The sequence below is a fragment of the Anas acuta genome, chromosome 27, assembly GCF_963932015.1.
Source record: "Anas acuta chromosome 27, bAnaAcu1.1, whole genome shotgun sequence".
In the NCBI taxonomy this organism is placed as follows: Eukaryota; Metazoa; Chordata; class Aves; order Anseriformes; family Anatidae; genus Anas; species Anas acuta.
In genome coordinates, this window is record NC_089005.1 from 4,911,513 (window position 1) to 4,938,978 (window position 27,466).

Sequence of the window (27,466 nt, forward strand, 5' to 3'; positions counted from 1 at the left end):
GCCTCCAATAAACTGCAAAAAAATCAGTATTCTTCCAAGCACTGATGTGCAAATACAGCCAGTCACTGAGATCCTTCAGAAAAGCACACAGTTAGCATCAATTCTGCCTCCTTTTGTATTTTAATCCTGAGATATAAATTGCTCTCAACAGGTGAACTTTTTCTCCAACATATGAGGGGAACTCAGCAAGTGGCCACAGCTCTGTCTTACACACTGACATTGTGTGAAAGGATAATTGTATTCCAGGTTACAAACTTTTTTAGGACTGAGAGAGTCTCTTCTATCTAAGCTTGAAAAATGCCTATAACAAAGGGTTCTCTGTCTATTGCATCTATTCAAATTGATACAAATTTTCATTGGCCTCACAGAACTCAAGCTTCTTTGCAAATACTAGTGTAAATCTGTAAGGAATCTAAAAGGCATTGCAAAACAATGGCTTGCTATCCAAAATCTGAAATCCTATTCAATAATGTTGAACATAAATTTCTAGAAGTGAACTTTCTCAAAGTGTCAGGTTTAAGATATGGGGCTTTGTTTCAGATGCATCCCTAAAAATAATGTTTACATCAAATCTGCTTAAAGATATTCTGAAGTGCTCCACTGACATTCAGTAAGATATACTTGCTCCCTCTCTGTATCTGTCTGTTCATCCATTTGCTTCCTCTGTCCCTACCTTCTTCTCTCTAGTAATCATATGTGAAGTGACTCTGCCTGAAGAGCATGGGTGCTGATGCAAAAGGGAGGTTCTCCACCAAAACCATGTTCTTTTACTCTTTCTTCTTTGGCATGAAGCATATACCAATACCTATCTCATGTTGCAGCCTAAGTATACAAATGCACCAAAGTGAAACATCTTTTCTGGAGGAAAATTTCAAGAAAGGACTAGATTGTTTCTGTTTTGCTTTTGAATGAAGAAAAAAAGACAAAGCATTTGAATTACCACATTATCTTTATTTGTAGAGCATACATTTTTTTGTCTTCAAAGCTTAGGACAGGTAAGATGAGTATGTTTTGTTCCAGTTTAAGAATGTTTTCTATCACAAAAGCACACAGATAAATGAGACATTTCCATAAAGCAGAACTGTAAAAATCAAGATTTTTGGAGTTTTTCACAGATGTTAATGCCCAGAATGGTTGGAATTCCTGCGCTGGCACAGCTATGATAATTCAGTAGTGCTAAAAATGAAACAACAACAAAAAAAGATATTTTCAGTGACAAGATCCCTGTATCCAGAAAGGAAGAGTCAAATACACAAATTCATTCTCAGTTATGGCCCTGCTCAATGTTCCTGTTGGTCTCAGTTGATACTGTATAAAACTTTTATAGTGTAACTCAAAAGGAGGAAACACCTATATGGCTTTAAATCACCCCTGTGCTCCTTTCCCGTCACCTGCATAGAGCAGGTAGCATGCTGTCAAAACAGAAGATTTGTGGGACCATTGTACCATTGGGGTGTAAGATGGGTACAACTGCTACACAGTGGCTTCCTCTGTGACACTAGGCAAACCACTCTGGAACAGCTGTTTCAGATATTTAGATGCTTAATGATGAAAAATGGTGTTTTACTGGATTTTCCAAAGCATCCAAGAGCCTTACTCTTTCAAACTTTCTTAGAGGTTTACTCTTCTTCCCTAAAACAGGGCAATATGTTCCTGCCTCACAAATGTGCCACATGGATTTAGGTTTAAGATAGAAAGGTGCTTATACATTGTAATGGAAGAATAATGTTCTGTTCTTGCTACTTACGTTGTTCACTCTTCACAAGCTTGTAGAGAGGCAGACCCTTGCAGAGTTGTTCAATGGGTTTACCATAGAGAAACCAATCCTTCACATTTCCAAACAGGGAATTGCCGGATTGATACTGTACCCACACATTTTGTGGAGAATATACTTTCTTCATAGTCTAAAGAGAAAATGTTAGACACCATCAGTAATGTAGCTTTGGTTTCTTGCTACTATGATGGCATGCTACTATGGCATCCATCAAGAAAAATGCCATGATCTAAAATCACTTCCCTTTGCCGCATACAAAACATTAGCAAAAGAATCTATATGTTTTTAAATACCTTTTTTTTTTCAATCTATTCAGAAACAAAGTATACTAGATATTAATTCTATCAACACAGTGAAACTGAGTTGAAGTTATAGTTAATAAATTGCTAATTGACTGCAATATAATCAAGTATTTTTCACATACATTAATCTTCACACTCCATAAAAGGCACTCTGAAAAGCAAAATGAGAAGTTTTGCTATAAATGTACTATTGCTAGTCTGTCATAAGATGGACCAGAACTCAAGTTCATCTCCAGGCAATGCTTCCAGTCACCTTCATGAAACCTTTACCTGAGTAGGAAAATCATGGTTTGGTGATAGTAAACTAATTTCTAAATTTTGTTCTGCGAAAAATAAAATAATAATAAAAAAATCAAATGATATAATGATGTCAAGGACAAAATATTAGCATACCAATGAAAAAAAATATCAATAAACCTTGTGTGATCTCACATTGAAACCTCCCCAAATTTGTCAAAATATGCCACTTCCTCAGGCAAGGGATCTTACAGTTCTAGCTATAATGATAATCTACTATATGCAAGGTGGGTCATGACTGTTTATTATTTTAAAAAGATGTTCTATATGATATTTCCTTGAAGTTCTATCTTGTTAGATCTGTTTTGTCATTGCTAACCTAGTAAGAGATATCCCTAAGAACAACTGTTCTTGAAGGCAGAATGGAGGGATCCCATCATACCATATAACTTGTACACAGTAGTCTTTCTTGTATACAGAATAGGTTTCTCTACAAAATCACCTTTTTCTCAAAAGCCAGGCGTCCAATTTCTTGCAGCTCTGGGATGGAAGCCTCAGATATTTTCAAAATAAAGCAAGCATTTCGTGAAAACAGCCTTGTTGCAACATATCCCTGTGATTAAAAATAAAATAAAATAAAATAATAAGATAAGAAAAGTAATTCATTAAAAATAGTTACCACTGGTGTTTGTTGATTCTCCCTAGCTTTTAGGGCAATCTAGAAGAAATATGAAGTGGCTACACTGACTGTCATGGTGGAATGACTCCTCATTTCCTCATTTACATTGTCACCTTTGGGGAACGGAAGCAGCCTGCTAACATTAATATCTGTCCATAAGACTTGAACGATCTTTTCCCATGGACTTCTGCTGTACTTACTAACTTTCTATATATGAGTGTATACAGCCAGCTCTTCACTCCCTTGCATTGAGGTCAATGATATTCTTCTCACTTTTGTGAATGACTACCATGTGTTTTACTACAATTCTCTTAAAAAAATCATCTTGATATGTGTGAAAGAGAGATTGCGTAAGAGGAGTAGAAGTGATGGGAGTCTTCAATGAAACAGTGTTTCAGGACAACTCATGATGGGAATGCACTAAAATAAATTCTCTGTGTTTATGAACTTCCTTAAAGAGATTTTTAGAATCTAGTCAGATTCTGAGATTTACTTACATGACTGTAGTCAAAAATAGTATCAGAGGAGTACACGCCAGAACGGACATGAACGTCAGCAAGGTTCTTCTCATTGCTGATAGTCATAGTTGCCGTGACATAATCATTGTTAGGTTCATTCAGGACAAAAGTCTTTGGTAAAAAAAACACAAAACCATTGTTCATCTGGTTTTTACTTTTAAAGACACAATATAAACATTTTCTCTCAAATGGACAATCATGATTGTTTTATATACATGTTAAATCCATTAACAACTCTCTAGCAATCTCAAGAGGCCCTTGTGGTGGAGACTAATTGTGAGAGATTTTGAGTCAGGGTGAGTCGGGAAGGGACAGGACCATACTGCAGACTTTTGAAAACAGCATGTGACATACCAGTCATTATACATGGCAGCAGCAATGACTCAGAGAAGACTAAAAGAGTCTTCAAATTTTATCTTGAGCTAAGGGGACATATGCTCCACAAATTTCTTGTCACTGCACAGGTGCACAGAACTGCCTCTTTGGCTCATATGATTGTCACCTTTGGTAAAAGCTAATTTTCTCTGTGCTTGTTAATAAGCATTATTTTAGCTTCTTCTGTTCTTTTCTTCCTATTATATTCCTCCTTGCCCAGGAATTTAAAACATTTTAAACAAATATATGCAATAGAAGGCTTGTCAGTCTACTTACTTGCAATGCAGAAGTTTGAGTCCAAAAGACTCCCAGCAAAATGAAAATTGCAGCCTGTAAAAGGAATGAGCGTTCTCACTCAGAAGAAACAACATGCAGTGTCACACACAAATGGACAGAGTTAGACAAAAAACACTTTTTTCATGATTTGAGGGAAACAGTCATATTTTCAGTTTGAAAAATTACCCAATCCACATGTGTATTTTTTTAAAGCAATTACAGTTCTTCATTATAAAATTCTTGCTATCAGGCTTTCTTTTGCCTGTAATGGTAAAAATGCAGAACAACCATGACATTTTATGCTTCTTTCAAAAGTCACACCCTTTGATAACGTTACTTCTTTTTTGTCTCAAAAGTGGGAATTATTAAATCATAACTAAATCTCCTGAAATCAAGTTCTGCGTTCTTCACTCAAATAATGTTTCCACTGACTTCAAGGAGCTTACTGCACACACAAGAAACACAGGTTTCCTACTGAACAACCAGAAAAAAAAAAAAAAAAAAAAAGAAAAAGAAAAAGAAACCACACCAACACAGAGGTCATATTAACCCCAGTACTGTACTGCTAATTTGAGCATCTTCCTTTCTATACTTCTATTTTAAAAGGAACTTTTAATAATATAAATACAATAAAAATGTATATACTCACAAATCCGTTCATTTTTCCTTCAGATTAAAAGCAAAAGCCTGCAGAAGGTAAGAATGCAGGAAAACTCCAGAGACCTTCAACTTTTATATCTTGCAGTAGGTGTGGGAAATACTTGACAGAACAACAGAACTTCGTGATTAGAACAAGTCCATATCTACATGCCATGTACTTCATATCTGAAATTTTGGTCTGGCATAGATAACCAGATCTTGATATGTTAAAAGCTGTCGATACATCAGCTTTTGTGAGATTAATCACTCTCCAAATGGCTATTATTTACTGGTTTAAACTTTACAGGAGTTTCCACTTCTTCTAGTTCCATTTTTTAATATTTAACAGGATATTGTCTAGAATTAAATGGCATCAGGAACTCTGCTATTCACTCATACAATATGTATTTTGTCTTCTTAAATACAATCCCTAACAGCCTGATAGTCTGTAGACAAAGCCTGGAAAAAAAAACAATCACATACATTATGCCGGTTATGTGCCAACTACTAAATAGACCACCTTTTCAGACATTTCTTCTATCTAGCATATGCACGATCTTTTCTAAGAAGTACTGCTCGTTTTTGAACAGTTGCTATGATACATATCACATGCATTGAAATTAGTGACGTAGTTAGGAATAACAATTGTGCTTCACAGACAGAATCTAGTTAACTGCTAGCCTAGGAGGGAGTAACATGAAACTTCAGAAGATGTGTGGTTCACACAAGGTCACAAAACAACAGAAACAAGATGGAGATTCCTCCTTTAAAGTTACAACTGTTTTCTATATTTTATGTCAAATGTCAATGACCACATGATATTGCCATGAGGTGTTCTCTCATGAATTGGACCTTGCCTGGACTCCTCATCTCATCTGTGACTCCACATCAGCTAGAGCAGATAACCTTGATGAATCACAAACTACTTTTTACTAAAATGTCATAACTAGGGTCTATTCCTTCCAATAAAATGAGAATTCAGCCTAGAAGCCAACAAATTTCTGTAATCTGTCAGAGAATCACAGAATGGTTGAGTTGGCAGGGAACTCTGGGTACATCTAGTCCAGCCACTGCTCAAGCAGGGCCATGCAGAGCAGGTTGTCCAAGACCATGTTGAGACAGTTTTTGCACATCTCCAAGGAGTAGACTCCACAACCTTTCTAGGCAACCTGTTCCTCCTCTCCATTACCCACACACTACAGAAGTGCTTCCTGATGCTCTGATGGAACCTCCTGTGCTCCAGTTTATGTCCTTTTGTCCTGGCACTGGGCACCACTAGCAGGGTCTTGTCTCTGTCTTCTTTGCACCCCTCCTTCAGGTATTTATATATTTTGATGAGATGACCATTTAGCCTTCTCTTTTCTAGGCTACAGTCCCAGCTCTCTCGGCCTTTCCTCATAGGAGAGGTACATTGGTCCCTTCATCATTTTTGTGGCCCTACATTGCACTCTTTCCAGGATGTCCAGGTCTCTCTTGTACTGGGGGCCCAGGACTGGACGCAGTACTATGGTTATGGCCTCACCAGGGCTGAGTAGGGGGAAGGACCACACCTTTTAACTTGTTGGCCTGTTGGCCACACTTTACCTAATGGAGCCAGGAATACTCAGCCTTCTTAGGGGCAAGGGCATGCTGCTGGCTGATGTTGAACTTGGTTTCCATCAGGACCCCCAGGTCCTTTTTAGCAGTGATGCTTCCCAGCTGGGTGCTCCCTGCATGTCCTGGTGCCTGCAGTTGTTCCTCCCCAGAGGCAGTATGTTGCACTTCCCCTTGGTCAACTTTGTGAGGTTCTTGTGAGGCCATTTCTCCAGCCTGTCCAGGTCCCTCTGGATGGCAGCATGTCCCTCTGGTGAATCCATCACTCCTCCCAGTTTTGTGTCATCTGTGAACTTACTAAGGATGCACTCTACCCCATCGTCCAGATAATTAGTGATGATTTTAAACATTCATCAGTCATCAGGAATAAAAAATAAATAAAAAGAAAAGAAAAAAAAGAATGAGGTTGTACAGAAATTATCTCTGCAAACACATCTCAGTATAAAAAGGAAATTGCATGCATTTGCTTTATAACACAACTCTGTGGAAAATTTTATCTCAAGTGTGACAAAGCTCTGCTGCTAAGCAATATATCAGAACATATATATATAAATAGATATGAAATTGTGACAAGCATGGTTAGATTAGATTAAATTAGATTAGATTGATATTATCCTGTTGAAAGCTGGCCCTGCCCCTTCTTCTCAAATGATTCTTTGTTTGTAGGTTTGCAACCTTTCACAGAAGGGTTCAGGCACAAGCTAAAATTAAAAGCTTTAAAACTTCTACTTTATATTCATTTAGAATGTCAATTAGTCAAATAAGCCCAAAGATAAAAGATTAGTTTCTAAAAAGCATTTTACTAATTAACCTTATTGCAAGAGAGAAAATAGTTCTAGTTGTCTCATGTCTGTAATTCAGGAAAAGCCTAGATATACCTCCAATAGCAAAGTCCTGCTTTTTAAAGACTTTTCCCCACACTGAAATTCATATGTCTCCCAGTAATATAAATGAAATTATCATGCATTCATTTGAAATCAAAAATATCCATGACCATGCCACAGTCCTCTAAGTGTCCTTATATATTAAGTAACTGAATTAATGAGCTGCATAAGAAGAGCTATAAATCGCTCTAATTTTCACATACACAACCATCACTTTTGTCTGTCCTCAGTCAGAGCAAGGTTTGGGTTAGGAAGTAGCCCTCCTCCATGACACCCAAATTTCACAATGATACCCACTCTCTCAAGGCAGTCTTATTCCTTTGGACACTTTTGATCTAAGTGAAGACTCTCAAAGTTCTCCCCACATAAAGTGACTTACAATTGCAGACTGTTCATATCAGTACAGAGAAGCCTGGAGGAAATGGAAACTTAGTAACGTTCAGAACAAGCAATATATTGTTACAACACAGCAATGCATATTGTCAAAGGAAACTTAATTTCTCTGGTATTTTCATAAAGCCACATATTTTCAAATGCATTCTAATTTAAACCAGTAAAACCTGATTAAGTTACAGAATTACTCTTAATCTATGCAAGCAAAATTGGAAGAAAAATTTGACCCATTATTTGGCACCATCATCCACTAAAAAACATTTAAACAAAAGACCCTTGAAAACTGTATGAAAAGAATACTTCTATAATTACAGTTCATGTCTGATTACCAAACCGGAATTTCAACATAAAAGGGAGATGGATTTAATCAAGGTAATGTGGGAATAATACTATCAAAACAAGCCCTCTTGGTGACTAATTTTTTTTTCATGTGCTTTTGATAAATATTTGCTTTATCAGGGAGTGAGCAGGTAGTGGGAGAAAAGTAAAGAATGAAGCAACACCTCAAAAAGCAACAAAATTCTCTATGCTTATGTTTGCATTCAGCTGGGCATGTCACACACTGGATCAAGATGGGGAGACAGAGTCTAGAAAAATCTATGTGCATGGACAGGTCAAGCAGAATTTGTTGCATTCAGTAATTAAAAAACAAGCTTCTAGAATCTAGTAAAAATGCACTCTCTCTGCCTTCTACAATTGTAGGTAGTTTTGTAATCTATTCTAAATGTCAAATGCTCTAGCTATGTATGTTTCCCATACAACTACTTAAGTAATTAAAAGTTGATGGAAGATTTGGAGATTCAGGCTTCCAAATGTGACACATTATTATAATGGCCAAATTGGCTGTGGCTGTTAGAACAAATGGACCAAACTCTTTTCCAACTCATTACTAACAATACCACAGGGACTACCATTATAGAGTTCGGTTTCTCACTGCCTTTCTCAAGAACCAGTTGATTAATTAAATTTCCAGAGACCTGGAGAGGATTTTGTGACATTCATAACAAACTTTCTTGTCTATTTAGATCTTTGAGGCTAATGACATACCTGTCTCCATACAGCATCCACAAACCAGACTGATTAGAAGAAATAAATTGTTTTGCTTAGTAATTTAATACTTCCATTCACCATATTCTACACCTGGTGCAAATGGCAAAGTGGTAACAAAATGAAGAAGGGAAACATTTCTTCCACTCACCCACAGTGCTATAGTCCAAGCAAGACAGTAGGATGAATTGAGGCCCTTACTGGTATAAATGAGAATTGGACCTCACCTTCTTAGCTAAAGTGAGATTCCCTGGCCTTGTCAATAACAGTTGCAGCAAAGATCTTCAGCAGCTGACAGCAGTGGAGAATTTCGTTCGGAGATACGAGTTTGTGAGAGAGTCTCCATCATGTCATTCTGGAAATGCAAAGAAAATGTAAGGGTGTAAACTCATCCTGAAATACTGTAAGTTGCAGGATTGATACACAGAGAAAATGATAGAGCTACTACTAAATAAGAACTGCTTTTTAAGTACTTAAATGAGTACCTCTTAAAGTGCTTCTTCTGTAACAAGCACAGGTAAGAAACAAATCCAAATTATCTAAGGTTATGTATGTACCTCTGTATATTATACAACAATGGAAACCATTCTTGGGCAACAATACATCTAAATGGGTTAATTAAAATATTAAATATTTGCAAGGTTTCTGCAGCAAACAAGGCAAATAAACTCTTTCTGGTGCATGACTGTACATAATTATGAAATTCAGATGAACTTTAAAAAATATACTTTCTAAATAACAATTAATATAAAATGTCCATTGTTACTGCTTCTCCCTTACTTATTTTCTTATAATCTCTAGTTTATGGCCCCTTTCTAGAATTAGTCTTTAAAGGCTAATTACAGATTAAATTACAGATTAAATCTGTAATCACATAGTACTTTTGTGAAGAGGTTCTGTGAAGATACAGAGACCAGGCCTCAAGACTGGAAAACAGATCCTAAAAGACAGGACAGTGCAGAAAAGATTCAGAAAGGAAAGAAAAAAAAAGGACTCAATAATTCCTATTATATAGATCCAACCTCATCATTTCAGGGGACATGAATTAAAATATTTTAGACCAATAGAGGTGGTAATCTTGCTATTTTAAAAATGTTATGAACTATGAATTAAAAAATTAGGCCGAGTTCTTTGTTATACAGGCACAAAATTTCACTATGAATTTTATTAGGTATCCATTTTCTGGTCCTGAATTTTTTTCCTTTTTGAAGTCATTATTAAATGCTTTGAACTTGCCATTACAAGTTTTCTTTCATCTTTCTGTATGTAATGAATTCAATTAGGCTAATATCAAGCCTACCCTTATCACAGCACTTCCACAGGAAACCCGTCATAATTCTGTGAACAAAGGGCACTTGCCAAGAAGGTAAACCCATTTTACTTTGGGATATTACTGTATAAGAAGTAAGAGTACACATCAATTACCAGCAGAAACTGCCTTGCCTACCATCAAAATGAAGTTCACTGTAAGTACATATATCACTTTCTCATAAAACTACTACTGCAGAGTTTTTAAACTATTTTGAGTCTTTCTTGGCAACTATTGAACTATCACTGATTTATGTAGGGTTTACAGAATAAAAAAGGCCAATTGGATTGTGACTTCATGGGTGAAATTTCTGTTTTGGCAGTGATTTCACTCCATAAGCTTACTCAAACATGAGGGAGGAAAGTGCTCTGTTACAAGGGTGAGAGGCACATATAAAATCTAGAAAAGGCAATATTTTCTCATTCATAACTCTTAGATGCAATTCAATAGTCTTACCAAGTTGTATGAAGTTATGGCACACCTGCCAGTTGAGAGCATAAAGAGAGGAAGCATGAGTTTTGAGACACTCCAAGTGCATGAGCACAAAGCATTGAGGTATTTACAGCAGTCTGAAACTGTTGCAGGAGATATTCCAAAACATTACTGCTAAATACTGAGTCACACTTGGATATCACCAGTAAAAAAATTCTCCTTTGAAGTCTATGAAATTTGTGACCAATTCAGTTATTGGAGGGATTGTCTCCAAGAGAACAATTGTTCACAAAAATTCTTATTACAAAAGAATTTACTATTAAATCTTACATAAAAATATACTGGCAGTAGTTTTGACCCTAGAGAAATCTGAGCAACAACAAGCATGTGAGTCACTGAAACTGTAGTTTTACAAAGGGGTAGCAATGTGTAGTATTACTTTTTTTTTTTTTTTTTTTTTTTTTTTTTGTACAGAGAAGATTGTGCCTACCCTTACATTATTATCTCTGTACTTAGAGGCATAAGATTTATGGTATGTTCCAAGGAGAGAGCTGTACTTCACAATAGATGTGCATGTATGCTGCATGGATTTGCTCCATGTCTGAAACTAAAATGCTCAGAGTGAAAAGTTCATTTTTACAATGAAATACTTCAGTCCATCTTTTTCCAAGGAGTGTACTGAACGGGGGCTAGACATTTTAAAAATCACTAAGTTTAAATTGTATTTTTACCTGCACAGCATATACTGCTAAGAGTAAGAGTAATTTATATGAATTGATTACCTGACTTATGGTCATTTTAACAAAAAAATTCTTCTGCATATTTATATATTGACCAGACTCAGAATAGTGCTGATCATGTACATAAAGTTAAACAGGAAGTCAAACTTATTTGAGACACCAAATAACTTGATGCAAGATGAGCAGTTGCAATGTTAAAATATTGTGAATTCCAAATATTCCTTTCAGATTGTGATTGCTTTTCTTGGAGTTCTCCTGGCTCCAGTTCCTGCTGATAAGGTAAGTATAGTGCTAGATGCAATTATACACTACTGTCATAAGAACCAGTGGTCTTTAATTGTAACATCTGTAAAATATAATTCTGAAAACGAAGCTGTATACAAAATCTGACACAGCTTGAAACTGCATTTTTTATACTAAAGAAAATATATAAGTGGTGATATATCAGGCAAAAAATGTTAGTTTCTAGATATGAAATCAGCAACAAATTCTGTCTTGAGATTAGCATAAATACTGTAAAGTATTTATGAAAGTAATTGTGTGGGGAGAGACCAATGGTAGCATGAAGGATCTGATCACAAAATACAATGAAATACTATAAATTATTCTCTGCCTGCAAATTTCTCCCGGGGAAAGAATAAGGACAATTCATACCTTCCTAGACATTTTTCTTCCAAGTTGAACTCTGAATATTCGTTTTCATTTTTAATTTTAAAGAAAACCATCCAATGTTTAAAAGTAAATGTAAACTTTTCCACCTGGTCTAGTAGGCATTCTGTACAGAGTGGCAGGGAGGAAGGAATGGAACAGTAATGTTATTAAAGCTTGTCTGTCTTCACAAGGTAGATGCCATCAGATATATATGAAAAACAAGGCTTGATAAAGCCTGAAAGTTTGACACAAAAGTACTGATGGCTTCCCAGCCTCCCCCCTGAGGCTGGAATTTATCTCCCTTTTACTCTGGTCTCCAAGAGCAATTATTTTCCAAAGCATGGTTTCACACAGCAATAGTGTGAAAGTCCACTGAGAATCTCCAAACCTAAATCTTTACCTTCTTTAATCTTGTTCAAAAATCAGAACAGTGAGGAAAACATTAAAAGGTACCATGGTGGATATTCACACTCTCCTTTGGATGACACTGTAGTCGACACCGGCTCACATAAGCGCTCTGAGATCTGGAAAACTGTCTGGGACACCAAGACTGTAAGTGGCTGCCACCATGGCTCAAACAGCTTTTTCTCTCCTTCTGTGAAGATTATGGTGAAATTTGGCACTGGGTAGAAACTGGTGTTACTTGATCTTCTCTTCTTGATTAAAATGTAAGATATGTAATAATAGCCAGAGAAAATCCGAGGAGACAATCAACCGAGTCATCAAGTTGTACAACTTGATTCCACGAATTCATCAAAGATCATATAAAGCTGCTTTTTCTCAAGCAGCTGAGAAACCTGAGTTAGTACTTAGATTAGCACTGGAAAAGAATCAAATGTTTTTCAAAAACACCTAAGCTTTGACAGTGAGATTTTAGAAGAGATGCTTTAAAAATGCTCTCACTTAACCATTTTATAAATTCTGTTGCACTGTATGCTGCACTGATTTTCAACAGTGAATTCCTTCACCTGGCCTAAGCAGGATCATACACATAGCATTAGTGGTGAAGGCAATTTATTTTACCTTTTATCAAAGCCCATTGTTAGTCTCCATGACACATTTACCTAAACAATATATTTGAAAAACATTATTTTCCTTCCTATGATTACTTGTATGTTCCCTTCCTATGATTATGTGTATGTTGTAAAGCCTTTTATTTCTTCTTTTTGTTTGTTTACTCAGTTCAGTGCTTCTCTCTAGCAATCCACTTCTCTTTCACTGTATATTTCACTGTATATATGCTGTATATATATATACTGCAAGAAGATAGAAGTTTTTGTTACTATTTTTTTGTTTGTTTATTTTAATAGGGCTACATTGCAACCAAGGTACTTTCAAAACAGACCTGCATCATTAGTAAAGCTAACACAGGAGTCTTGCCTGTTAATAGACGATTTTCTGCATCATCTCACAGAGACGAGGTAGGCTGATGAATGAAAGTGCTGAGAAAGCTAATTGACTGCCTGTGAAAAGCATTTGTTCTATACCTACAAAAGGGAGAAAAAGATCATAAACTGGAGTTTCTCAGCAGGACTGAGTCACTCTAGAAGTTTAGTCTCTAGTTTTCTTAAAAGCTGCATTGCACTTGAATAATCTCTTCTCCAGTATGAAAGCGTGGATTTGATATTTTTTCTTTCTTTCTTTCTTTCTTTCTTTCTTTCTTTCTTTCTTTCTTTCTTTCTTTCTTTCTTTCTTTCTTTCTTTCTTTCTTTCTTTCTTTCTTTCTTTCTTTCTTTCTTTTTTCTTAAATGATGTATTCTGGGTTTGTTTATTTAACACTTAGGAGTCTAGACCTCAGCACCTTCCACCCAGAGAGAATCGTTACATTATCTCAAAAAATAGACTCCATAACTTGCGCCCATATGGAGAACGCATTCAAAATTTGTGCCAAGGAACTCCCACTTACTTTGCTTACCCAACCCCTGGTAAGTATACTAGTGTTTTGAATACCAAAATAAACACTAATAAGATTACAAATAAGGATTAAATAAAGGTTTAAGTGAAAATGAATAAGCTAATTATTGAAATCCTGCGTTTTTCTGTTAGTTTTTATAAATCAGTGAGTGTGTAGTCTTATAGTTCTTATAGGAAGAAAAGCAGGTCTGCCACTCTCCTGCATACAAATGGATGATCATGCTACTTCAAGAAGGCTCTAGCTGTGGAAGAGAGTCTGAGATTTTTAAGGCAACTTCATGCATATATGTATACTGCATGCATATATATACACTGAATGCATATACATGTATATGTATATACTTCATGAATATATAATATACTGATGCCCTAGGTACAGGCCACAGTACAATTTTGAGACTCAAAATCCAATTTGCAGATTAGACTTTTGTCTAGGAAGATTGCACTAACAGTTGCTTGTACTATACATTCAGAAAAAGCACTCAGATTGTTAATTTGAGATTTTGGTAAATTTGACATTTTCTGGGGGAAGAACACGATGTTAGAAAAAAATCGCCTATGTTGTTCTCCTATTTTCTCACTCCAAATCTAATCAGCCTTTTTCTTTACTTTTAGGCTCAAACTTTTTAAGGCAAGACGTCCCATGTTTGAAAACTCACATGAAAAGAATGACATTTATTTACTGTGGTTTATAGATCTTTTCCTGGTTAAATTTGGAAGAAGAAATCAGAGCTGTGTACCCGTGAAGATGCTTTTTCTTTCTTTCTTTTTCTTTTTTTTTTTTTTTTTCCTTCTTTCCATGGTAATCTTATCTTGATCATATTTTCAATCATTTATCTGACTTCTTTTCTGCTCTCTGTGAAGCTTAGTGTCTCTCAGTAAAATTCATCATTAACCTACACTGGTCTGTGCTGTGTTTTTACTGATCCTTTTAAAAAGTAGAAGTAACCCCAAAGAAAAGTTCCTAAACTACCATTCCTGCAAAATCCCATTTTTGGCTTTTAAATCAGATCCTGTAGTATTTCCCAATTAGATTTCACATTACCATAATGAATTTTTCAGCATTGCCTAAAGCAAATTGTGTTACCTACTGCATAACTATATTTGAAAGAATTAAATACAGTGGTATGAAAACAAGCATATTTCTGAGTTATTTTAATTTATCTTATTGCTACAATCCTACATTCTACAGTGTTTTATAAGGAAAAAATTATAAGCATTGCAGTGAATTATAGCCAATTGAAAATAGTCACACTATTGCTCTGATAAGCACAGAAATCAAGCTTTCAATAACAGTATTATTGTGCGTTGCTGAAATGCAGTCTGTAATTGAATACAGGTGTTATTTAACAATGTTTCACAAATATTTAACACAGGAAATAAAAGAACATACCCTAACCAAATAAAAGCACAGTTGGAAATTTTAGAATAGAATTGTCATTAGGCCAAAATTAAGGCAGAATGGCTGGGACTCATTTATACTGCTGGTCTGAAAGGATGAATTCAGTAACAAGGGTTGGCTGGACAATACCAGATCTTCACCTTTCTTCCTTGCTCAGATGCCCTTTCCCCAGCCTTTGAGACAAGTTAACATGTGAGACACCTTATCATTCATGAAAATCAAGGGTTACTTTACAGAATCACAGAAGCACAGAATGTCTGAGGTTGGAAGGGACCTCTGAAGATCAACTAGTCCAGCCTCTTGCTGAGCAGGATCACCTAGAGGACATTGCACAGGATGGCATCCAGGCAGGTTTTGAATGTCTCCAGAGAAGGAGACTCCATAACCTCTCTGGGCAACCTGTCCCAGTGCTCCGTCACCCTCCCAGTAAAGCAGTGCCCCCTCATACTCAGCCGGAACCTCCTGTGCTTCAGCTTGTGCCTCTCATCCTCTCACTAAGCACAACTGAAAATAGACCAACTGGTTCTAATCTCTTGACACCCTCCCCTCAGTTATTTATATACATTGATGAGGTCTCCCCTTAGTCTTCTCTTTTCCAGGTTAAACATGCCCACTTCTCTCAGTCTGTCCTTGTATGACAGGTGCCCCAGTCCTCTAATCATTTTAGTAGCCCTAAACTCTGGACTCACTCCAGCAGCTCCATGTCCCTCTTGTACTGGGGAACCCAGAACTGGACACAGTACTCTCCAGCAGGTCACTTCCCTAGCCTGTACTGATGCTTGGGGTTATTCCTCCCTGGGTGCAGGACCCTGCACTTGCCTTAGTTGAACTCGGCCCAACCCTCCAGTTTGTTGAGGTCCCTCTGAATGGCAGCACAGCCCCACTTGGGGAATCAGCCCCTCCTCTGGGTCAAGGATGCAGCAGCCTGTCCTGTTCAAATGTTTGTTAGCTCTTTACTAGTTAACTGAAATTAAAACCAAATCTTGACTGCCTGCACCCAAAAATATTTTAGCACCTCCAAAGAAAAGTAACCATATGGCTGCAGTATTTAAACAAAGCTTCTGTCCGACTTGCTTGGTGTTTTTGGAGAGAATTCCTTACTCTTTTCCAGCTTTATCCTGCATTTTCCCTGAGATAAAGCAGGCACAGCACTCATACTTATCTGATAGCTTGTCACTGGGAATTATCTCTCCAGGGACCATATAGCCCCTGAAGACTATAAGCCAGCCCCTGTGGCAGATGATGATTCTGAGTCCCACGAAGCAGCAGAGGTCAGAGTGGACATGCAGAGAACAGCAACCATACGAGGTCCAGAGATACTCTCTTGCTCAAGCCAGAGCTTCAATAGCCTTCTCCCTCCATAAAAGAAAAATTGCCTCCAGTTTACATGCACAAAACATTGGGAGCAAGGTCCAGCTTCTGGATATGCTAATTTAACTTCATGCACATAGTTTCCAGTTATTATATTATTACACATTGCAATGCCTTTGTCCAAGGAAACTGGCCTGAGAAACTTCAGTTAACGCTGTGTACTACAGTATCATTTCACAAACTTTGTAGATGAAAGAGAACTGTTACTGAAGCAATTAAATATTTTTTTTTCCAGACCTTAGGAATTTAACTTCAGTATTACATTCTGACTTGTTTCTTGCTCTAATCAGGATGTCATTACATTTCACAATGTACATTAGTCAGGTTTAAACTGATCCAGGTTTAAACTGTGAGTGCCATAACAACAACAACATCACATTAAAAGGTCTGTGTAAGTACAGAGATATATAGCTACTATTAACAGTGCAGAAAATTGGAGTTGCTTGCAAGAAGAAATCCTGCCTAAGAAGGAACAGGCCTGAACTTTATTGGCAAACACACTTTCCATGATACACAGTTTAGATTCTTTAAGGGCAAGCCATCAGTATGCCACATCAGCATTATAAAGCAGAGAGTTTTAGCTTGTAGCTCTATTTTTCCCTTATGCCACAGCAGGCAAAGTATGAAGATTCAATTGAATTTACATTAAAAAAAAAAAAAAACACAAAAAACACCTGAAAAAATGTATTGACAGAAAAAAATTCAAAATCATGATTTGAGTTTAATTAAAAGGCCATAAAATAATCTAATAAATGAACTTCAATAAAATTCAAGGTACCAAGAAAACCTGATGTGTGAGAGCTTTATTATTACAAAAAGAAAAAAAAAAAAAAAAAGATAATAATCACAACTGACACCCTCAACAAAGCAACATAATAACAATAACACCAGGCTTCAGGGAAAACCAAACCAAACCAAATCAAACCAAACCAAACAACAAAACCTCCACAAACACAAAAAAATATGGGATCCCAAGCATGTGCCTGGGCTACTCCCACCTCAGGCTGCTGAAGTGCGTGAGCTGCTGCCCTTGCTGCTAACTCAGGTTTTTTTCTGCCATTTTTCGTGGCCCTTAATCCCATCCCTGTCACACATCCACTCACCCCTCAGAGCCCCACCCCACACACGCACACACCCCAGGAACCACTTCAGGACAGCTCTTCTGCCCTCTGCCTCCCTTTTCTGCATCTTGACAAATGCAACCTTTTTCATTCCTCCAGCAGAGGTTTCATTCCTGTCAAGCAGCGTGAGAAGGCAGCTCCCTTCACACTGCTTGTGAGGATCTTTCTCTCCCCATTGGCACCACAGGCAAGTAACAAGTAGTGTGGTCTGCCCTCACAGTCCCCAGAGAAACCTACATTTTCTGCCCAAATCCATACAAGCACTGTTGCTTGTAAAGAATCAAGAATGTAACCACCATTTTGCAAAATAGTATGCATCAAAAATCTCCCCTAAGATTTGCAGACTTGACTCAGTTAAACCAGAATTTGATCTAATATTGCACTTGTATCACAGGTTAGAAGTGATGGAGGAGAGAGAAATCCCTTATTTTTTTGAAAGATGTGCTGAATTGGGGTTGGAAAATAATATTGGAATTTTTACAGTGATTCTCTGTTATAGACTCAGAATGCACTGATTGCATCCAAACCTAACAGAGCAAGTTGAGACCAAAAACAATTATTCAAAAACCACCCTAAGCGAATCATCCATTCATACAAGAAACGTTTACTTCACCTCAGAAGATAAGCTGGGGGAAAGTGAAAAAAGTTATTGCTGTTACCTAGAATAACAAAGAGACACCTGTAGACTCATATGTTGCTGAAATGTCCTATTTATCACAAAACAGTTTTCAGTGGCAATGTTGCATTTGAGCCATATATTTTGGTGAACCCTGTGATTATTTGGTAAAGTACAGTATGTTTTAGATGGTGCAAAGCCTCCAACTTATTTGTATTTTGTCTAATGTAAAGTTTGTTTTTTTTTAAACCTTAGGTTATCTCTGGTCCCCAGTTTGATGTAGATTTTCAAAATTATATAGCAAATATGTCAGAAAGTTATCATAAAACACATTTCCTTTTTCACTGCAAATGGATTCTTATCTGATAATTTTGTCAGACTGGCAGGCCAGAATTTGCAGAAGCATAACCCCTGTATTTATGAAATAGTTATAGCAGGAAATAATGTCCAATGACATACAAACTTGGATACAAATTACTAGATAATTTTATTTCAATACTTAGTCATTCCACGCCTAATTTTGAGGACTAGCGTATATAAGGTGGATGGTTCACCTCAGTCATTCCATCTGCACTTGCATCAGCTCTGCAGTCAAAATGAAATTCACTGTGAGTATACATGCTATTTTCTTATAGACTAAAACTCTGATCTATAGCTGTTGCCTTTATACCTCTTAAATGCCTGTGTCTATTTATACCAGAAAGTTACTCTCTGGGGAAATTTCACTCCTCAGAAGTTGCAGTTTAGACCATATTAACCTGAATAGATGAAGGGATAAGGATTTTTGTAAAGGTTTAGTTATGCGCTATTCAACCTATGCTAACCTTAGTGTGGCGTCCATTTTTGTCTATAGCCTTTTTGCAAATCTGGAGCAACACACTATGGATCGAACAATTTTCTTGTGATGCCTATGCAGAGGAAATTTAAACTCTCTCTCCTCACTCTTGTAAAATATCTGTATATTATTATGTAGACCTCTGTAGCAACTTCAGATTCAGCTCTTAAAAATGTAGACTACTGACGTGTACTTACTTTACATTATTCTGGGGTAAAGCAAGAATGACCCACTTTAGGTGACTATTGTAAATTCAGTAAGAAAGCAAAAAATATTCAAGAAGTACACTTCTACATCATTTTAAGAAAAAGCCACTAAGATTCTCATGACAAGATCCATCAGCCAGACCTGCAGCTACATTTTCATGTTTTCAATGTTATTTTCAGATTGTGGCTACAGTCCTTCTTGGACTCTTGCTGACTCCAGCTCTTGCTCAATTCGTGAGTATAGTTTTACATACTACTGAGCATACTACTTAGTATAATTTTATATTGGTGCATTTCTACATTCCCTGCTTCTTGAACATCCCCCTGCCTTTAGGGGAAAGGAATCTAAGATTTTTTTCATGCATAAAACTCTGAAACCACAGATGACAGTTGTAAAATACAGAAATTATTCACTGAATCTATTAAAAGATTCTTAGAGCTATTAAAGAATGCCTTACTCTTCTGTCATTTTGACAATATGATGGTTGCTAAAGGCATGACTTATGGGCCAGCATTTGTTATATTATAGCACTGCTTTTCTAAAGCTTTGAAAAGATAACTGACTACCACTTGAAAGTCTAAAAATGTTAATTTTGTCTTCTAGTTTCAGAATGTGAAAGGAGTCAAGAGACAACCCATCTACAGGAGAATCAATGTTGGCACTGGCTACCAAATTCTGACCATCGATAGTGAGACCCTTGTGGCAGTTGTTGAGGACAAAACAACCACTGAATCATGGAAAACTGTTTTGAACTATGATACAGTGAGTGGCAAAGAGCATGCTTTTTCAGAGGATTTATGAGGAGACTAGCTCCTACAAAGCTGACTGAAATAGACTGCTTGTTTCTTTATTCTTAACATTTTGAGTCCAAGTTTTGGGGTTAAAACTTTCTATGTTCATTACTTTGATTTTTAATACAGACTTTATTTTGATCTCTGTTACTGAAAAACTGAATTTCTAAGTCTCAACCTTTTTTATACAGGGCTACATTGCAAGCAGAGTAGTGTCAGAGAATGTCTGCTACATTTCTAGAATGGACAGAGTCGTGATGCCTGCTCTTTCTTCAATTGCTGTACTTGCTGAAGAGAGTAAGGTAAGATAAAAACGGGGCAGTAACTTGTAAAATTGAACAGTAACAAAAACTAAATGCGAAGTATGGGATATTAGAGATCTATTTTCAACAGCTTTTAAAACAATATTTTCTTAAAAGCAATCTACATTATCATGAAATTGTATCAATTTCAATGACATTGTATATTAACATAATTTGAAAGCTTTGAAAAATTAAAATATCTTGTTCTAGATACTTGCAAGGGAGGTTTTACTGTTTTTGTTACATAGCACTTAAAATAATTTTATAATGATCTAAAGGATTATGTACTTTAGATTATCTACATTTTAATACTGTGTTATATTTTAAAAATTAGTTTTTTAGCACAATACTCTTCATAATCTGACATTCGTTGTATAAGAAAAAAAAAATCTAAACTCTAATTTCTAAAAATACATTTTTTAGGAAGCTCTAGTTTGGGAACGGCAACTAGTCCAGTAACAACAACAAAAAATTTAGCTAAAATGTCAAGCCCTTTTAAAACTTTTTCAAAAGAACTAATGTCCATACTAGCATAAATCCAGCCCACAAAATTAATGCAACATTTTCAAAAATTTCAGCATATTAACCTTTTGTAGACATAGACTCCTCCTAAAGTCTGAGAACTAAATTCTTATAAAAATCCAGGCTTTAAAGGGAAAAAAGTGTTTGATGGGGAAGAAAAATGTAGTTATATAAGTTCAGATTTGAGCAAAACCTTTCACATCTAAATATAGTTCCAAGGTTGCTTTTACTAAGATGTATATCTGTGCTCTCTGAAGCCCTCTCAACTCACTGCTTACCAGCAAGAAGGAAGTGTATTTGAGTGGGCTTTCAGGAACCTTTTGATAAAATTCCACAGTAATTTTGAAAGTATAGAACAGTCTCAATAATCCTTGCTAAGTGTCTCTTAACTGTGGAGTTTATCAAACTGTTTCTTAAGAGTATGTTTTCTCTTTCTTGAGTAGACTAGGTTGTTGGAAGTGGCATGGTGATGTCTTTTTTCAAAAGAAAAAGAGTAGGTGCATTCTACCCTTCTACCCTCCCCCTAGTCTACAGTTTCTCTGAAAAAGTCTGGGTTCTGTAGTATGCTAAGAAACAATTTATTTTAGGAAGCTTTCAGCGACATTATTTTTGGATGGCAAGTTACAAAGATGGTTAATTCTGAGTCACTTGAACAAAAAATTGCACTTTCCATTTTGGAATATTGCTTTGTGTGTGCTGTTGTTTGAATCTCTGTTTTCCTTTGAGGTATAAGAGGGCATCTCCCCATATTCAGTTCAACCTCATATTAATGGTATGATTCAGAACAGGAGTTCTGTGGCTATAGCTGAATAATGAATACAAACTAGCAGGAAGCCTAGGTCATAAGAGAAAATACAGGCATACAGAAACACTGTCTACAGGACAAAGTAGGAAAATATATTTGAAATTCATTGGAAACAAAGCACCCTGGAACAGTTCAGAGAAACTATCCCATTAAAATATTCAGCAGAGTTCCCAAAGAGGTCATAAAAACAGCTTGTGAATTATTTTAATGTAAATACATCTGCCAACTGTTGCTACTGCCCTCCTTGGTTCCAGTTTTAGATAACTGAATAGATTTCTCTTTCCACTCTTCAAGTATCTCTACGGTAAGAGGTTAGGAACTGACTGAGAAAATACTTGGGGGGGAAATCTGTGTTAAAATACTGTCTGCACTTCTCTTTTCCTATGCAGCTACTTAGTGAAGTTTTCCATTCTCTTTAGCCTGCTTCCACCTTTACTCCCTTAGAAAGATCTGTCCTAGGAATTGTCTTCAGCACTTACTAATGGTCTCGTATTTTCACATCAGTTTAGAAGACTGCACTAAGCGGAGTTTTGGTAGAACATCAAGCATTCACTCATCATTCCAGAAATAGGAATATGCATAACATTTAATGGATCAATGCACTGATCTTGTTGAATGATCTTATTTGATGTTTAGAACGTGAAAGGCGAAAGAGTGGTTTCAAGGGATATCAGATACGTCGTCTCAAACAGACGTATCCGTGACCTCACTTCCTATGGATCAGAGATCTACAGTCTGTGCAGAGGACTCACAACTTTCATGGCTTATGAATACCAGCAGGATCTGAGTAATATGGGTAATCAGGGTAAGTGTGATCATACAAGTTTCATGTGTAACTAAGCAAGTGATTTTGTTTCCTTCAGAAATACACAAATACTGCTGTTACAACTAGAGACAGGCACAAATTAGGAGTTGCAGGAAGGGCTCAGTATTAAGCCAAGCTGCTTCATTCCCTGTAGGTTTTTCTGAGGTAGAGTGATTACAATGTAGGAGTTTAGTGGCCTCAACTTTATAGGCTTGTTTGATAATGTCAAAGCCTGACAGGACCTATTAGGTAGCACTAACATAACTGTACAATACACAGTAATATACACTAACAGTATAGAGTATCATAGTGCCCTTAATACTAGAAAATGTAGAGAATATTAAATAGCATATCTTTGTGATCCTTTTTATGAGTTAAAGGTCCAATTGTATTTGGTAACTACAAAAGAATCTTTCACTCAGAAGTCAGTCCTGCAGCATCAGCAAAGTACTATGAGCCTTATAGCAACCTGACCGTTTGTAAACACTATCATGTGAGACATGCTCCAAAGATCACGCATAGGATGTTGCATTCTGACATAGCAGTATTTACACTTAGTGCTGCTCACCTGGCTTTGATAATTGCTTTGGTATTTGAAATGGCCCAATTTGAATAAGAATGCAAGTGCAATGTCCCAGGTATTAAGGGCTGCCAATCAATGAATAGATCATTTAAAAACATCTTGGGTATTAACTCATCATACTTTCTTTTCTTTTTTTTTTTTAGGATCCCAGGTTTGGTACAACCCAGCCTCTTGCTACAGACTTGATCTCCTGAATCTTTTGGGCATTGACTACTGTCAGGCTCAGGTTCCGGTTCAGGCTCAGGCTCAGAACCTTTGAGCATTGTACCTTTCTTGAACCTAGTAAGAATGCTCGGTAGCTGAACAAAGCCATCCCTGATGATGTTCTTCCCTGACATTACATCTCTCAAGAGTTTTGTTCTTCATGATTCAGATGTTGAAACAGATCAATCGGTGATAGTATCTTTCAAATAAACACCTTTAGCATGGATGAACTGTGGCTGATTTCTCATTACTACACTCTTTACTCTTTAAGATCTATGAAAGCTTTCAGAAAACAAACTAAAACAAAACAAAACAAAACAAACAAACAAAAAAAAAACACTCCCAAATCATAAAATGGTTTGGTTTGGAATGGACCTCTTTAAAGATCATCTAGTTTCAACCTCCCTGACATGTGCAGGGACATGAGTGGTGGTTTCACACTGGTGAATAGCTCAACAGCGCTGCACTGCTCTCTCACCCCCACTCCACAAAAAGACGGGGGGAGAAACTAAGATGAAAAGCGTTACCAGATTAAGATAAGGGAGATCCCTCACTGAGTACCATTATGGGCAAAACATACTCAGCATGAAGGACATTACTATAATTTATTGCTTACCAATAGCAGATTATAGCAGTAAGACCTAAAAACAAACTTAAAAATACATTCTCCCTGGATTCACCTTCTACTGCCTCCTACCCCCACACAGCTCAAGGGAACATGGAATGGGGGTTGTGGTCAATTTATAATGGCTCATCTCTGCCACTCCTTCATTGTCACACTCTTCCCCTGCTCTAGCATGGGGTCCGTCACATGGGATACCATCCTTCCTGCACTGGTCTACCATGAGCTTCCCGCAGACTGCAGTTCTTCAAGAACCGCTCCAGTATGGCTCCATACTAGAGGTTGCAGGCCTTCAGGAACACGCTGCTCCAGCATGTGTTCCCCATTGGCAGCAGCTCCCACCAGACCTCCTGCTCCACTGTGAGTGCCTCTCCACAGGCTACAGTTCCAGCCCAGACTCTTCTGCATGGGGTCTCCACAGGCAGCAGTGTGGTAATCTGCACTGACAGACAACACCATGGGCTGCAGGGGGACAGCCTCCTCCTCCAGGATCCTCTCCAGAGGCTGCAGGGGAGCTTCTGCTCTGGCACCAACACCACCTCCTGCCCTCCTTCTGCATGGACCTTGCAGGGTTGTTTCTCTATATCTTCTCATTCCTCTCTCACAGCTGCTGTTGCACAGAAGTTTTTTCCTTTCTTAAATACACTCTCACAGAAGCACATTCGAGGTCATTCATTGGCTCAGCTTTGATTAGCAGTATGTTCCTTTTGGGGCCAGTGGGAACTGGTTCTTCTCTGACATGGGATATCTTCTGGACTCTTCTCACAGAGGCCATGCCTGAAGCCCCACCCCCACCCCAAAACCTTGCCACATAAGCCCAATACAACAGCTTCCACTAGACCAGGTTGTTCAAGGTCCCATCCAACCTGATGTTCAACACTTCCAGGGATGGAGCATCCACAACTTCCCTGGGCAACCTGTTTCAGTGTCTCACCACTCTTATAGTAAGGAATTTCTTCCTAATATTTAATCTAAATCTACCCTCTCTTAGTTTAAAATCCTTAAGCTTTGTCCTATTACTAAACATTCTGGTAAAAAGTTTCTACCCATCTTTCTTGTAGGCCCACTTCAAGTATTGGAAGATTGCAATAAGGTCTCCCTGAAGACTCAACAAACTTTCTGAGGGTGCACTCAATCCCACTGTTCATGTCACCAATTAAGATATTATGCTACATTGGTCCCAATACAGACTGCTGAGAGACAATGCTTGTCACTGGTTTCCAACTGGACATTAAGCAGTTGACCATAAATTCTTGTATGCACCCATCTAGACAATTCCTTCCCAACTACCCACCCAGTAGTCCATCAATCAAATCCATATCACACCAATTTAGAGACAAAGATGTTGTGTGGGAATGCATCAAAGGCTTTGCACAAGTCAGGGTAGATGACATGAGCTGTTCTTCCCTTGTCCACCAATGCTGTCACTGTCATAGAAGGCCAACACATTAAGTCAGGCATGATTTACCCTTTTTGAAGCCATGTTGGCTGTCTTCAGTCACCTCTTCATATTCCATAGGCCTTAACATGGTTTCCAGGAGGATCTGCTCTGTTAACTTACTGGGCACAGAAGTGAGGATGACCAGTCTGTAGTTCCTTGGATCCTTCTTTTTACCCTTTTTAAAAACGGTGTTATGTTTCCCATTTTTGCTGTCAATGGAGACTTTATCTGACAACTGCAGCTTTTCAAACATGATGGATAGTGGCTTAGCTACTCAATCTTCCTCTTTCTTCGGGACCCTGGGATGCATCTCATCGGGTCACTTAGACTGTTCATATTCAAGTTTCTCAGGTCTCAAACCTGATCTCCTACTTGGGGTGGGATTCATTCCCCCAGTCCCTTCCTTGAAGTTTTATGACTTGGGAGGTATGGAAAGAGCAATTGCCAGTGAAGACTGAGGCAAAATATTGAGTTCCTCAGCCTTCTCATTGTCAGTTGTAGCCAGGTCCCCTATCTCACTCATCAGAGGTACACAAATTCCTTTATCTTTTATTCTTTATCTAATATTCCTTTTATGTACCTGTAGAAACTCTTCTTGTTATTCTCCGTATTCCTTGCCAAGTTCAGCACCAGCTGTGCCTTGGCTCTCCTGATCCCATCCCTACACTCCCAGGCCATATTTCTATAATCTTCCCAGGATGCATGCTCCTGCCTCCACTGTCTATGCATCTCATTTTTGTATTTTAGTTTGGTTAAGAGGTCCTGACTCAGGGATGCTGATCTCCTGACTTCCTTACCCAACTTCTTGCATGTTGGAATTGAGAGCTCCTGTTCCCTAAGAAAAGTGCATTTAAATATCTCCCAGCTCTCTTCTGCTCCTTTATGCTTGATGACAGTTTCCCAGCAGGTCCCATCCATTAGACCCTTAAAGAGATGAAAGATTGTCTTCCTGAAGCTTTGGGCCTTGACCATGCTTTTGCCCTGCCTATATCTCTCAAGATTATAAATTCTAGTAGACCTGCAGTTGTTACCCAGACTACCTCCAATCTTGACCCCTCTAATAAGCCCTTCATTGGTAAGCAACAGGTCCAGTAACACATCTCCTTTGTTTGTTTGTTTGTTTTTTATCATCTGGACTAGGAAATTATCCTCAAGGCACTCCAGAAGAGTGCTTGCAGTTTGCCATGCCACTTTTCCAGCAAATGTCAGGGTAGTTGAAGTCCTCTATCAGAATCAGTGCCTGCAAACATGTTGATTCCTGTACTTGAAGAAAGAACTCTTCATCAGCACCCTTTCCTTGGATCAGGCAATCTGTGGTAAACACCAAACAAGAAGTTCCCTTTTCTGGCTTGATCTCTAATTTTTCATCTGTAAGCTCTTGAACTGCGCATTGCACAGAGCTGTGACTGAAAAACAACAACCCCATATTTTGTGTAGAGGGCAACTTCCATCAACATTCCTTCCTTGCCTGTCCCATTTGAACTGTTTATAGACATCGATTGCAGTGCTCCAATCATGTGCTTTATCCCATCCAGTTTCAGTGGTAAGCATAGGGCTCAGCCCCCCTTAGAACATGACAAATACAGCATTAAATAAATGCTTTTTCTAGTCCTCTCAAGAAAGCAAGCCAGCCATGAAAAACTAATTCTAAAACCTCAAATATCCTGTCACAGCCCATTCTTCACCTTGACTTAATTTTAGGGGGACACAGAGAAAATATTGAGGAATTTGTTTCTTTGCCAATTATTAGAATTACCATGAATCTTCACGAGGCATACAGAACTGCTAAGAGCCTAACACACTTTATCAGAGTTGTCAACAACTACAGATAGCTGCTTGAAAATAGGCAAGAAAAGCTGAAGAGGCCATTGCCATGTCATAACTGTACACTGGGGAATGTTGTGTGCCCTGTCCAATAGGTACACGGTACATTGGGTGTGAATTGGCTGAACAGTAGGGCTCAAAGGATTGTAGTGATTGGGAATACATCTGTCTGTCATCCAGCCAATAGTGGTGTTCCCCAAGGCTCAATCTTGGGGCTGGTTCTATTCAATAATTTTATCAATTATCCGGATG

The 27,466-nt window shown here is 37.6% G+C and overlaps 3 protein-coding genes across 3 annotated transcripts in view; 2 read left to right on the forward strand and 1 right to left on the reverse strand.

The window, feature by feature from the left end:
• Positions 1-907: 907 nt before the first annotated feature.
• The window catches only part of GKN2 (gastrokine 2), a 47,914-nt gene continuing 21,355 nt past the window's right edge, over positions 908-27,466 (reverse strand). Inside the window, exons 2-9 of the mRNA XM_068662052.1 lie at positions 8,945-9,072; positions 6,385-6,703; positions 4,811-5,259; positions 4,162-4,215; positions 3,490-3,621; positions 2,816-2,926; positions 1,748-1,904; positions 908-1,176 (exon numbers count right to left, since the gene is read on the reverse strand). Of these exons, the coding sequence (XP_068518153.1) occupies positions 1,091-1,176; positions 1,748-1,904; positions 2,816-2,926; positions 3,490-3,621; positions 4,162-4,215; positions 4,811-4,822 (552 nt within the window). The 5' untranslated portion in view covers positions 4,823-5,259; positions 6,385-6,703; positions 8,945-9,072 and the 3' untranslated portion in view covers positions 908-1,090. The remainder of the gene's footprint in view (positions 1,177-1,747; positions 1,905-2,815; positions 2,927-3,489; positions 3,622-4,161; positions 4,216-4,810; positions 5,260-6,384; positions 6,704-8,944; positions 9,073-27,466) is intronic.
• LOC137845263 (gastrokine-1-like) lies at positions 9,714-14,662 on the forward strand. The gene is made up of 6 exons (XM_068662350.1): positions 9,714-10,183; positions 11,427-11,477; positions 12,276-12,401; positions 13,160-13,270; positions 13,633-13,774; positions 14,379-14,662. Exons 1-6 carry the CDS (start codon positions 10,172-10,174, stop codon positions 14,456-14,458), a joined length of 522 nt encoding a protein of 173 aa, XP_068518451.1. The 5' UTR covers positions 9,714-10,171; the 3' UTR covers positions 14,459-14,662.
• On the forward strand, positions 18,680-23,546 carry LOC137845377 (gastrokine-1-like). Its single transcript, XM_068662520.1, has 6 exons — positions 18,680-18,881; positions 19,495-19,548; positions 19,919-20,077; positions 20,298-20,408; positions 22,372-22,540; positions 23,267-23,546. Exons 1-6 carry the CDS (start codon positions 18,819-18,821, stop codon positions 23,380-23,382), a joined length of 672 nt encoding a protein of 223 aa, XP_068518621.1. The 5' UTR covers positions 18,680-18,818; the 3' UTR covers positions 23,383-23,546.

What these genes read in the sequence shown, in the direction of transcription:
- LOC137845263 (XM_068662350.1), top strand. An exon ending in CATCATCTCACAGAGACGAG is followed by an intron (nt 13,271 to 13,632) that starts GTAGGCTGATGA and finishes TTTAACACTTAG; the next exon opens with GAGTCTAGACCTCAGCACCT. An exon ending in CTTTGCTTACCCAACCCCTG is followed by an intron (nt 13,775 to 14,378) that starts GTAAGTATACTA and finishes CTTTACTTTTAG; the next exon opens with GCTCAAACTTTTTAAGGCAA.
- LOC137845377 (XM_068662520.1), top strand. Translation starts at nt 18,819, where the DNA reads ATGGTTCACCTCAGTCATTCCATCTGCACTTGCATCAGCTCTGCAGTC. An exon ending in CAGTCAAAATGAAATTCACT is followed by an intron (nt 18,882 to 19,494) that starts GTGAGTATACAT and finishes TGTTATTTTCAG; the next exon opens with ATTGTGGCTACAGTCCTTCT. An exon ending in CTCCAGCTCTTGCTCAATTC is followed by an intron (nt 19,549 to 19,918) that starts GTGAGTATAGTT and finishes TTTGTCTTCTAG; the next exon opens with TTTCAGAATGTGAAAGGAGT.